This window comes from Cydia amplana, chromosome 10 (assembly GCF_948474715.1).
Source record: "Cydia amplana chromosome 10, ilCydAmpl1.1, whole genome shotgun sequence".
NCBI lineage: Eukaryota > Metazoa > Arthropoda > Insecta > Lepidoptera > Tortricidae > Cydia > Cydia amplana.
The window spans coordinates 628943-643364 of NC_086078.1; the positions used below are offsets into that span (position 1 = coordinate 628943).

General features: G+C 37.1%; 1 protein-coding gene across 1 annotated transcript in view; it reads left to right on the forward strand.

The window, feature by feature from the left end:
- LOC134651468 (uncharacterized) overlaps positions 1–14422 on the forward strand; it is a 284537-nt gene that overhangs the window by 99038 nt on the left and 171077 nt on the right. Inside the window, exon 2 of the mRNA XM_063506580.1 lies at positions 8424–8759. Coding sequence (XP_063362650.1) covers positions 8452–8759 — 308 coding nt within the window. The 5' untranslated portion in view covers positions 8424–8451. The remainder of the gene's footprint in view (positions 1–8423; positions 8760–14422) is intronic.

Below are 14422 nucleotides of genomic sequence, written 5' to 3' on the forward strand. Positions count from 1 at the left end.
AACAATAAGGTTGAAATTTGCATTTAGTGACCGCAAAGTCAGGTGAGCGTAATCAAGTAAATCTGTTTTCATCATATTTTATCAAAAATAATCTGTTTTGTGTTCTTGTGCTATTTTCTTATTATCAATACTCTTAACTTATATGCTATATACGCTGCTGCTTCTATGCTGTTAACATCTTCCAAAACAACAATAAATATTCAGGTTTATTAATTAATTATTTTATTGTTTGCTATTATGAACAAGTAACAACGCCATCTGTTTCAATTTTTTCCGAATTTAAGTTTATGGCTGACCGCAGCGACCGCGTATAATGGTAGTTAACTTCTGTAACGTTAGATGGTGCTAAAAGGTCACACAAACTTCACGTGCGGCGCGAAGCGTTTCCATGTGTGCGTGTTAGCGGGGAGGGAAGAACTAGCGGGCGTGGTTTACGAAGCGCCAGACGCGGCTGCAGTAGGCCCTTAACCTCCCAATTTGCCACTTCATCACTCAAAACCGAATTTCGAATATTCGCATTTTCAGACACACACATCCATAGCACAGAGCTTACCTGTTGGAAAACAATATCATATGCTAACTTTAGCAGAACATCAATCAAATCCAACCTCCATTCAAATATAAACCTTCTAACAACCGAATAGAGTCACAATTTAAATTTAGGTTAGAGTAAAGATACGGGCTTGTGAAATATATTCGCTGATATTTCATAGGCGTTAAACAATGCCTGCCAGTAACACGCGAGTGAAAGGGCCAGAATGCGAGCGATTAGCGAGTTAGAGCAGTTCAGCTAATGCGGGTGAATGACCGGTGTGAAGTAACAATTTTCGTCTGGCGTCTTTAATAAGTTTAGAGGCCTTATTATGAAGAATGAAGGAAAATTGAAGTTTTTTTAAAATTATATCGCTGTTTTTCTAATCTTAATGACAGAGTGAATAGAATAATGCTTTTGTTTCAATTATGTACTTGTGTTTAAGAGTGTGACAAGTTATTCATAGAATAGAATACTCTGTATTGGCACACCTCAGTAAAAAGATATAAAAGAGAAGAAATAAAAATCAATTGATTAATAGAGGCAGACAACAGGCGGTTTTATCACTAAATAGCAAAGTTATTCATGTCCAATTTCTATGAAACTATGACGATAATAATCAGGGTTGCCATCGGTGACAGTTCCGTATATGAATACGGGACGTATGGCAACCCTATTGACACTTCCTCACTTCGTGTGTAAATAATAAGGTAAAGTCAGACCAAGAAAAGTCTGCAGCGGATTTGATAGCCCACGCAGTGCAAGTGTTATTTACACGTCATAATTTCATAGTAGTTTGACGTTTAAAATAACACTGGCACTGCGAGGGCTGTCAAATCCGCTGCAGAGTTTTCTTGGTCTGACTCTAGGACTCTATTTTATTTTTATGTAAGAAGGCCCTTAAAATAAAAGCATAATACGGCAGCAGCTGGTTCTGAAGCTGTCATTGTCATCAAAAGCTTGAATAATTGAGGAGATCAATTGACAAAAGAGGGGACTGTTGAGTTGAACGCAATTGAGTTATAGCTCGCCACAGTAACCATGGTGACCTAGATAAGATAGGTAATCAATCAAAATAAACAATCAATCAAAAATATATACTAAGGTATAGGTACTTGAAATCTTCATATATATCTGGGCCTATTTTGATTGGTTGCAGAATCTTCTATTGTCAGATTTCGATAAAATTTGGTGGATAGATAAGGGTCCCTATTCTGTACAACGTAAGCACAACTCCATAGTTTGTCCTAAAAATATTTCTCGAAGTTACCTAAAAAAATGGTATTTTGGTAACTCAACTGAAAATTACATGCCTACATTTTTTTCGGGACAAGTTGTGATTTCATATTTATCCCGTCCAAAAAGTGTAGCTCTTCAAACCGTCCAAATTTCATCCAAATCTAAGGAAAAAAAGAACATTAAAAAATCGGGCCTTAAATCAGAATGTCACCTGTTGATTACATAATAGTGACAATATAATGTCAATCACTTAAAATATCGTTGTTGGCCTAGTGTAAGTACAGTGTACACCAGGCTTAACGACTGGCCTCAATTGACAAATAATTTGTTTTGTTTACTGTACTGAATACAGCTGTTCATTTTCTGTTTTGACTAATACTAGCGACCTGCCCCGGCTTCGCACGGGTAAAAAATTATACATAAACCTTCCTCTTAAATTACTCTATCTATTTAAAAAAACCGCATGAAAATCCGTTGCGGAGTTTTAAAGATCTAAGCATACACACAGACAGACAGCGGGAAGCGACTTTGTTTTATACTATGTACTGAAGAACAATTAAAGGCATTTATTAACAGCGTTTATATAATCCTAAAGCTGGATACAACTTCTATTTCCTTTTTCACAACGTTTTCCTAATTTGTGTATGTTTTGTGTGTACCCTTTTATTTATTAACAGCAGAATTAAAAGTACTTATTAACAGGTACGTTTCGAATAATCCCTCGATACCCCCCCTTCCCCTATTCCCCTCTTCGGGGCATTCTCCTAATTTGTGTGTGCCCTTTTATTTATGAACAGCAGAATTAAAAGTCCTTATTAACAGGTTGAGCCCTCGATACCCTTCTATTCCCCTTTCGGAGCATTCTCCTAATTTGTTAATACTGGCGTGTCGGCGTAACTGTTACGTTGTGTCACAGTGTGAAAAACCAGTATTTTGACTAATATCTAGCTGCCTAAACTGAAAAACCATTCCTACCCCATTAAGAAAGTTAAGTAAAATATGCCATAAGTGTATATTTTTACTTCTCATACTAATAAAACTACGAAAATTATGATGATCATTTATAAATTTTCTAAATTCTATTCTACCTTCTCGCGTAGCGTAAAGGGGCTCACAGATTACCAGTTCGCCGGACGATATTATATATATAGCCTGTCAGTTAAACGCAAAAGGTGACAAATCCGAACAACTGACTGGCTGATATCGTCCGGCGGACTGGTAATCAGGGGTCCCATTTAGCACTTAAAGGATGTTTCCGTGTAAAATTGAATGTGTTTATTTCGATTAAATGCAAAGACGGGTATTTTATCTTGTAATATAAGTTATTTACATTACATTTTGCCATTTCTCAACTTTTACCTAATCAAGGTACCAAAAATTAGATGTAACATACTGTTTACATTATTTTAGCTGCATATCAGTGAATTATTTATGTCACGCTGCCCGTAATAGGTTTCTGGGTAATTTTGCCGCTTAATATATTGTTGGCACGTCACACTTCAGGCAGTAGAGGGGTTAACACATCTCCATGCAATTTACAACTCTATCCCAATGGGATAAAGTGCAAATTCATTTAAAGTAATGTATTGAATTGAATATTGGTGTTGTAGTTAATGATGTTGGATGTAAAAGGGTGGAAGAGGAAGGTATATTAGTGTCGGTTAAGTCCTTTTGTAAAGGTCTAGAGAACGGATTTAAGGACATTTTAAGGGATAATTATCATTGTTGATTGTCAAGTGTCTTCAAGGTTAGTTTATTGATATTGTCTCACAAAAGTAAATGTGAAGTGATATGTACAAATTTATTTCATCTTATTTTACTACGGCTTGATCTTGACAGAATTAGAAGCTTATCTGGGGGCACGGTAGTGCCCCCGCCAAGACGAGCAAAGCGAAGCGCAAGGGCACTACCTACCTTTTCTCGAAGCGCTTCGTCGTTTTTTTGAACCCTCATAACTTGGGTTTGGATTATGCCAGATAAACAAAATTCTCGGGATATGATGTCAATAGTGGACTTATTAAACGTAAAAAATTTCAATTGCATAGCTCTTATGCTTAAGATTTTATTCATATCTAAAATACCCCAATTTCGTCACTGACTCACTCACTCACTGTTGATCATCAAAACCTCTAGGGTACTTCCTGAAGTCCTAGGAAGCTGAAATTTGGTATGTAAGATAGTATTAGTACACAAACAACAAAATAATTCAAAAACTTGAAATTTTTTGCCCCTAAGGGGGGGAAAAGGAGGGTGGAAATTTGTATGGGAAATCAATAACCGCTGAACCGATTTAGTTGAAATTTGGTATGTAGATAGTTTTTGTAATGGGGAATGGCATTGAATTGTTTTCAACCCCAAAATCACCCCGTAAGGGTGAAAAGGGGGTGGAAAAGGCGTTAGGGGAAAAGGAGGGTTGAAGTTTGTATGGGGAATCAGTAAAAAGCAGATTGTATAAAAGATGCCCCGAGGTACGTATTTCAGGATTTTTAATAGTACCTTAAATCACACGCGCAACCCTTTAAATTAGGGGATGGAAGCAACTTACAAAAAGAAGTGAAATCCCACCAAAAACATTTTCATGTAAAATGTTGCCAAGACGAAACCATAAGGCTCGCACTGACAAAAAGTTATCAGATCTCTTGTAGAGCCAAGCTTCTAACTCTACAAGCCCTAACTTCACAAATTCTACACCTTAGTCAAAATATGTGGCTTGGCCGTTTCGTTACTCCAAGAACTATTGTATTATAAAAAATAATGAATAGTGAATACATTTTTCACCTTAAGTCCATGTGACAATAGCGAAACGGTCAAGCCACATATTTTGACTAAGGTGTAGAGTTTGTGAAGTTAGGGCTTGTAGAGTTAGAAGCTTGGCTCTACAAGAGATCTGTACGGATATGATGGTCGTTCTTGTCTACGTGACAGCGTGATAAAACGGTGTCCGTCACTTTCTTTCCCACGGTGTTAAACAGTGACAGTTATTTTATCACGTGGATAAAGATGGATAAAGCTATCCATAATAGGCTGGCTGATAACTTTTTGTCAGTGCGAGCCTTATGGTTTCGTCTTGGCAACATTTTACATGAAAATGTTTTTGGTGGGATATTTATTGCTAAAATCAAATAGTTTTAGAAACTGCCTTTCATATCAAACTGTTATATTAAATTTTGATTTGTGCCGTTTTAAATACTTACACGACTAAGTTTCTGCTTCTAGTAGTAGTAGTAGTTTTTCTAGTTCGCCTTTTGTACGTTTGTAGATTTTTCTTTGTGCAATAAAGATTAAATACTTAAATAAATAACACATATTAACTCACATTTATAGACGGGTCTATCGCGAAATTTATTTTATCACCTTTATTTATCGACGTTTCGACACTTTCGACACAGATTTCACTGGTCGTGGTCGCAGCAAAATGGCAAAACAGAGATTTGTGCAGCTACCTATTAATGTAAGTTAATATGTGTTCAAAACGCCAAAGTTTTAAATATGAAATAAATAAATTATGAACTGTAATAGAATGTTATTTATAAAAAAAAATAGTGACAAAAGCCCTGTCCTGTATATTGTGGATTTATTTCAATTTCAGATCTAAATTGGTCTTTAGATACCATTAAAATCCTGTGTAAAGGACCTTGACGGCTCTGGCAGAAGCCGCCTTAACGGGATTATAAATGCGCGGGAAAATCCCAGTTTTCATTCACAAACGTTAAGTAGGGTTTACATCCGCTAAACCCACTCCGATATACACGTGTTTCCAATTTTCCTCTTTTACTTTTTCAGTGGATTTACAAGAGAGAGATACATGTCTGTCTGGCGGACAAATCCGGAAATGTATAGCGGAAGTAAGGAACACCAGCGTATGAACAGATCTCTGGCAGATACATTTGTGCCTATATCTTGCCAGAAATCTGCCAGACTGATCTGACTGATACATATTTACGTCGGTATATACTCCGCTGATATTTGAGTTATACACAAATTCGGTGTTCTGTTCTGTAGGTAGGTACTCGAAAGTTTAGCATATATGTTACACAAAAACCCACATTTTTATGTATCGTTATTTTTTTATTCCATCGGCTCCACTCACATGGATTCGATAACTCTCCACCCAAAGGTCGATTTGAAAAAAAAGAGCATATTTTATGGTTTTTACATGTTTTATTTATATTTTCAAAATTACTATCATAGTACTCTAACCATGAAAAGATGATATGGTAAGAAAATTGATGTTTATTTAAATAAAAAGTCTGAACTTTATGTAAAGACTGAACTACCTATAGTTAGGTATAGCGAGGTAAGGCCGAGAAAGAGATACCTATATCTCTTTCTCGGCCTTACCTCGCAATGAGACGGCCTGAACAGAACAATGAAAACAGAATCAGACAAAGAGATTAAGACACAATGGCGAAGGAAAATGTGGCCGAGTTTTCAGACGTTATTATACAGTTAATGTTCCTGTCTTAATTGAGATACTGAGCCCATAGTCGAAACCCTGTCAATTTTAATTTGCACAATTCTACACAGCCACAGCCTTCAATTATAAATAAACAATATGAAAAATAAACTTTAAATAAATGTCATATACTAAGAAAAAGTGACCAAGGCCTCCAGTGCCCCAGGCTGGAATCGAACCAGCGTCCTCTATCGCGGCAGGTGCCTGAAAAATATTACTATAGTTGGTCAAACCAATTTGTCAGTAAATAAGAACAAAAAAATCTATACTCATCCTTTTTTTTTGGGTGCTAGTATAGTGTAAGACAATGATAGTATGATTCTCTCTGTTTGAAATGAGACAGTCCTTTGACAAACTATATTAGAAACAGTATTAGAACAAAAATTCGTTTTTATTTCAAGTAGAAACACTACTATATAAATTATAAACTGAAACTAAACTGTTTTTCTTAGTATATGACATTTATTTCAGTTTGAAAAGTATTGTAACTACTTCGTGTACTAATACTACTAACAACACAGATACATAGTACAGTAAGTATCAGATGTAAAAGGCTATAGAATTGGTTCACGAAAATGTCGAGAACTTCTGTACCTACAATGTCGCAACAAACGTTAAATGTCACTTGCAAGTTGCACCGCGCGTTGATTTTGTGAAGTTTATTGTTACATTTAACATTTTCATTACCCCCTACCTAGCTCTGTTATTCGTAGTACCTAGTCAAAGGAAGTTTTTATTGGGTACCGTCACCTACAATGATATCTTTAACGACGAAACGTGCAGACATTTCTAACACGACCTTTGGTAACATAGATAGAATACTCTTTATTGGCACACCTCAGTAAAAAGATACAAAAGAAAAGAACAATTGATGAAATCTAGAGGCAGACAACAGGCGCATAGCCCATAGCATAAATAGCATAGCTTTACAAGCGCCGATATGTTTTTATAGGGTAGAATAGGGATTTTTCCATAACGTCAAGTTTTTTATTCCAAACTAGCTTCTAGCCGCGACTTCGGCTGCGTGAAATGATGATTGCTAAAAACTACCCATGTCCTTACTCGAGCGTCAAACTATCTCCACACCAAATCTTATCTAAATCGGTTATAAGCGTGAGGTACAACAGGCATAGTTACTTTCTCATTTATAATACATATTAATAGGGATCTAAGTAGTTAATATACCGCAATGGATATCATGTCCATAAATTTATATGATCGAAAATAACTTAACTCTTTGTAGACTTTAGATCCTTTTTTATAAAACCCATACTCTCAGTTAATCTTTATTACAATTTACAAGGATATCGTCAAAATGAACCCAAACATAACTTTTTCTCCATAATCCTTTCCCCATCCGTCTTCCGTAAGCGTTCCATTTTCAGATTGCACAATCGTATCACAAGACGTCCTAATCCGCGTTTTATCAAAAAAACGGGCTAAATAAACAAAACTCTATGGAAAAACCGCTATTCTCATTCATATTTCGAACGTCCGCTTTCCCGCACAGCTCCTTTTCGAAATCACGATAATCAAAAATCAACCTTTAAGCTTTAAGCTTACAGTTGAAATTTAAACGCTACATGTAAATAAATATGAGATTTTAAAAGTAAGTGCTCTGTTCCAGCGATTACGCTATTTTTTTGTGGCAATTTGGCGTCGGCCGGACTTTTTGCTGCCAGCTTTAATCGGTGTTGCCATTTCAAAGGGAGCTCGTTGCGTTCTCTTTTTGAATTCGTGTCGTATGCAGTTTGACGGTTGTTTGATGGAAATATTTTTAGGCGAGCGTATGTGAAAAAATGTTTGAAAATATATATTTGGTATGGTTTTTGACGGATCGTTCTAAAATACTGAAATGTTATTAAATCTGACGAAAATCTACGTTACGATGGTTTGAGTCCTACATGTTGGTGCACAAAGTATAATACGCAATTTGATCCCACATATCTCTACCTGCTATTTTAATGTGTTCACATGAACATGAGTGCAAACTTGCAGTACTCATAGCATTCAAAAATAAACATGTCTAGTCTGACTGCCACATGTGTCAGTTTTAGTTGGGATTTTTCTTTATTGATGTTACTCGCCTACTATTCATTTTTTCACCATATATCAATAATTGGTCATACTCGCGCCAAGCGATAGTACTTAAAAAACGATTGAAACAACAACAACCTATTTTTTCTTTCTTTCCAGCACTCACAATGGCGCGATGACGTGAACAATGCTGCTGCAACAGGCCTCCCCGTCGCCTGGACCCAGCGGCACCAGCTCCCCCCACCCCTCACCCCGACCAAGCCTCCCCCGCTCCCCCTTAAGCGATGCCAGCCCTAAGGCCAGCCCGAAGTTCGCTAGTCCCACGTTGGGTGCCAAGTTTGGGAGCCCCACGTTGGGCGCCAGTCCTAAGTTTGGGAGTCCGAAGCTTAAGAGGACGGCGGTTGAAGATGAAGCGGCGCTGGAGAGGATACAAGCGGAGCTGAAGGAGGGATGGAGCGTGCATACCGGGAGAGAGGGGAGACTGTATTATTGCAAGTAAGTGTCTTAAACGTTTTGAGGAAAAACGCATTTCTGACGCCGTGTAGCCGATTTGCCGTTTAGTTGATAAAGCGAAAAATAAACAAAATAAAACCATGAGATAAAGACCAAAAGTTGGGGGATCAGTAGAACAACAATAATAATATACTGATTTATACATAAATTAATTGGTTTATTAGAAAGCACAATCATGTTTGTCAATTTCTGTCAAAACACAACTACGTCAATTTCTGTCATTGTCATTCTTTTTGTGTAAATATGTGTATTGTCTGTGTGTTTACGAATAAACTATTCTATTCTAATTCCCCCAATGACGGCGCCACTGAGCGGTCGATGCAGTCTTAAGCTTGGGACTGGTCTCAAGTTCACAAGCGCTAAATTCGTGAGCACTAGTTGGGTGCCAGTCCTTTGGGAGCCCAAGGCTTATCTCAATTCACAAGTCGAAGCATAGCTATTACAGACTAAGCATTATGGTAATACACGCTAAAAAGTAAAGCTACTTGACATGATACGGCACTGACTTAATTTCTCACATCCAACAAGGATTTAAATTCAACGTCATATTGTTACCTAGTTTCGTTCCGTCGACTCTCAGGTACCTACGTCGAGTCTAGACTCGTAATTGTTCCTCGGCTCTATTGTCGCTGTTTGAAGCATGTTCTTAATTCTCTGCACGGAAAGTACAGCGAGTTTTGAACAGTTTAAAACTTCAGGCTTAGCTCGAATGCATTTCGAGGAAGTATTGCTTTAATTTAGTTAGAATTTGGTAATTTGAAATATCATTGTACCGTGCATTTGGTACTCAAGTAAGTTAATCACTTAATTTATTCAAAATTAAGTTCCCACTTTTGTATCAAGTTACAACTAACATTCAAATTTTCACAATTATAACTGTAACATTTCAGTTAGCTCATCTTAGCTAGCTTTCAGTATGCTACCAGGAAAGCACTAATATCGAGACAAACCCAAAGCAAATAACATGCTAAATAATATCCCTATGAAAAAGCTTTTGTGAAGACAGTACAAAAGTTATTAGATAGTCGTCTGAATATTATAATGTCATAAATCGCAGCTGCTGCAATCTGTGTACAATCATAATCTCCTCAGATCTGTACTTTATGATCAAACTATGCAAAAATAATAGTTTCAAAAACCAAAGTGACGTGCTGCAAATATATTGCTGTGCAGATTAAAAAATGTTTAAATAAATCGATTTGAATGTCAACCCCTAACGAGATTCTAATAAACACCAAAAAGAGTTATTATTTCGGTAATTTGCAGATGCTACTGATACTTAACTAGTATTATACTAGTTATTTAAACCAACTGAACTTTTGCTTCGAGATTCCTTTGGCAAAAAAATAAGACAATTTTTTTGTCTCTTTACGGTCACAACCCTTTACCACCAAACTTTAACGTAACCTCAGTAAAGTTACGTGATAATATTCTGTAAACAAACAAATCGTTTTACTGTGATTCCTGTCGTCTGCGCTGTGCGGACGTGACCAGACTCTGAAACTATATCGTTCGTGTGTCGACTAGTTTTCATAAACATAAACATTACCTATAATTCTATAAGTTACGACTGTGCGCGCGTGTTTACGAAAGTAGCCATGCTACATATAGGCATCAGGAATACGAGTACTTATATGTGGGTACGGTCAAGGAATTTGGTGTTGAGTGGAGTAGCAGTGGCAGCATGGTTCCATTTTTATCGCCTGCCACTATGCCCGTCACTTTCGCATACATACTTGTTAGAACGTGACGGGCATACGTGGCGGGTCTCCGTAGCCTATGAACCTCTGCAACTCCAGAGGTGTTACATGCGCGTTGCCGACCCTAACACTCCGCACCCTCGTTGAGCTCTCACAACCTTACCTGCAGGAACACAACACTATGAGTATGAGTAGGGTCTGGTGTTATTTAGCTACGGTTTTCTGTAAAGTACAGGTGATGGTGGGTTGTGCACCTCAAAATTACTAATCCGTGTCAAAGTCACAAATTTTGATGGCATTTTCGGTATCTAATATGTTTATCAAAGAGTTATAGAAACTACCTGCCAATGAATAATGTAAAGGGTGAGTTAGGGCAGGAAATCGCCGGGAGCCCACGTGAATAACTAATGGTATGGATAATCGAGTAAAGCCTATCTATACCTTACACTTAGCTACGGTGTGATGCCTAAGCTTGTTTATATTGACTAGGTAGGTAACTTTTAGGTAAGCAACGTTGACAATACATACCTATACGAAAGAAATTTTAAGGATGACAAACAACGGGGTTTGCTTATATTTTAGGAATAGCTTAAATCCTTAAAAAATCTATCTAAGAACAAATCAGAATCAAAACAACAGGCAAATTGGGCACTATGAAAATGAAGTGCACCTATTTAGAGATTTATTCATGAAAGTTTGCAACTATTCGTTCAATTTTACCTCTTTCTAACAAACAGAAACGTAAAAATGGCGGACAAGGACAAACGATTATCAAAGCCATTAAATTATTCACTAATCCATTTATACTCGTAAACTATCATGACAGAATTCGATATCTTTCAACTAATCTCTTCGGTATCGTTCAATAATTATATTCTCAAGTTTTCATTTCATTCTTACATTTTATATACTCCGCGGCACTCTTGTTTACGGGATAGATTGTATTTTCAAAACAACGCAACCATCCTAATCGACGGTCGTTTTATTTCTTTACATCTAAACACAAAACAGTTAACCAACCTCCCCATTTTCATTTTCTACCCGTAACTGCCGTGTTCGCAATTTGAAAAGCTGTAACGATGGACAATACCTGATTCATCAGACCGACAATACGCATACCCGGCATTCACTGCCGAGCTATTATACAACCTGATATATATATATATTTAGTATATATAACTAAAAATATACAAATCTAACCAACTGGAAAGGTATATTTGCATTGAAATATTTTGTATTCAAAGCATGATAAAGTAAATTCCACGGATATTTTAGAAGCTTTTGTTATTGGACTAGCTCATTCTAAAACTTGCAATGGCTTTTTAGGGTGATTTGCTGCTGATGATTTTGTAATAATAAGTTTATATAGAAAACAGTGGCACTGCTTGAAAGCCTTCAAAGATGGATGGCTTTCCAACTCTACTGAGCTGCTGTAGGAAAAGTAACATACTCGTATAATACATACTTGAATTCACGGCTAAATTTTACATCGTAAATTATTAATCTCTCCTGCAGTGCAACCACATCGTTGCTTATCATGAATAGTGGCACAAAACAAAATGAAATGCCATTCGATTTTAAATCTTACCAGTAAAAGATATAATATTAAATGCAATGGCATTTCATTTTGAGTTGTGCTACTATTCATGATAAGCAAAATGTCTTTGTTTGATCCACACAAGATACTTATCGTAAAAAAATAAGGATTTTAGAAAGCTAATCGCAAGGAAGAGGAAAGAAAAATCCGAACACCCAAAACCTTCCTCAGTGCGGCACAATAATAATTTATCATACTTTGTGCTTAAAATTACATCTGTTTTCCTTCATAAATGTGTTGTGCCATTAAAGTGAGTGTTGTCAGCCATGTTGGGAACAATATGGCGCCGCTTCCGGCTTCATTAGCCGGATTGGATTCAAACAATGCGCCGCACCCTTATAATAAATACACGCGTGATACAAGATCAGCAGTCTTGTTGTTCACTGTTTTATTATGATTTTGAATTTAAAATTTATTAGATCAAGGCTTCATGATTCTAGGTTTTTTCCAGAATCTTAAGCACTATTCAACTCGAGAGAGTTTTTCAAAACCTACATATTTAGTTTCAGACAATTTTTAGGGTTCCGTACCGTACCCAAATGGTAAAAACGGGACCCTATTACTAAGACTCCACAGTCCGACCTGTCCGTCTGTCTGTCAGTCACCAGGCTGTATGTCATGAACCGTGATAGCTAGACAGTTAAGTTTTACACAGATAATGTATATCTGTTGCCGCTATAACAACAAAAACTAAAAATTAAATTTGTACGGAACCCTCGGTGAGCGAGCCCGACTCACACTTTTCCGGTTTTTGTGAAAATTATATGCAACAGTGCATCCTTACTGGCCACACTTCTTCGCTCAAGAATCCTTCTATGATTATAAGGACTTGTAACACAATTGAGGTTAATGATTGACTGGGATCCATGTCCGTATTCATGAGCCCAACAATGAGGCAGTGTACGGTGTTATAATGAGGCCCTTATGACGTCATTACCCTCGATTGTTTTACAAGCCCTTCAACTCTGATTGGCAGCGGTTTATCACCACAATATAGCATTAACATGTGTTGTGTCAAATCAAGGTCGATGTACCTACAGTCGGCCGCCATCAAATATATCAGAGCGGCCAAGGTGCTCAAAATATCTGAACATACAGTTTAACCTCCTTATAATAGAGGCTTTGTTTAGATATTTGTAAACACCTTGGCCGCTCATATATATCTGATGGCATATTTGGTTTTGCGAGCCACATTAGGGCATTTCATAATCCGGATAAGAATTGATGATGGATCGCCATTGCCAGATACGGCAAGGAAGATTGGCTGACTGACTGGTGACAGACAGACGGACAGTGGAGTCTTAGTAATAGGGACCCGTTTTTAAACGTTGGGTACGGAACCCTAAAAAAACAGAGTTGGCAACATCGGAAAACAGAAGAAAGGAACATTTTTCGTACCTATTTTATTAGCGTTAGTATTGTTTTTCAAATGAATTATTATTGTACGACGTGCCAATGCCGGCTTACCTTCAGCGATAAAACCTGAGTCTAAAAAGGGGTGTTGTACAATAAATTGCGTTATATAATGATTACGAAAGCTATTAACTTCATAATTACTGAATAGATTGAAGTTTTATTACTCGTGAAGGGAATTAATCCTTTATAAAAGAGCCTCGACAGGTCTAAACGCGTAGTACCCAAATAGGTTTATTAGGTCCAAAGTATATTATTATGTAGATGGGCCATTTCATTTATTTAAAGTTGTACTCTACACTTTTTTCAAATTCAGGATGATTTATGTTATATCTACTCACGAGCTTTTTCGATCTACTATTCATAAATCCATTTTTAATCCACACGTACCCAAAAAGTGCTGACATATAAAACACATCTTTTCGACACGAGCAAAAGTAAACAAAACCACGTGTGCAACCTTCGGTGACGCAACAAACTTACGCTCTTGCGGTCGCACGAGGCGCCGCGGTCGCCACGCTCTACTAACCCCGTTCGTGATGTCATCGCTTCCAGTTTTCGCCACCGGTATATGTAATTTTGTAGAACGGCAAACTTAGGTTTGCAGTTTATCAAGTGCTTCGATTAAGTTCTCATGGTCTCAGGAAGTATTTCCATCGATTGCGCAGATTTTTTTAAACGTTGGTGGTAAACGAGCATACAGCATAATAGGAACCTTATCGTAGCCTATGAAAACTTGTAACTATATCAGCCCCTAGGCTAGGGAAGTCAATAGCACCTTTTAAGAACTCATAGGTATGCCCAGACACAATTTTTGTGGCCATTTTATGAATTCATTCATTGCTAATGTGTCCATGCAAGTTTGCAGCTCTTCGTACGTAAATGAGTTAAAGTACCTACTGCAATATGTAGGTATGAATTGAACTAGCACTGCA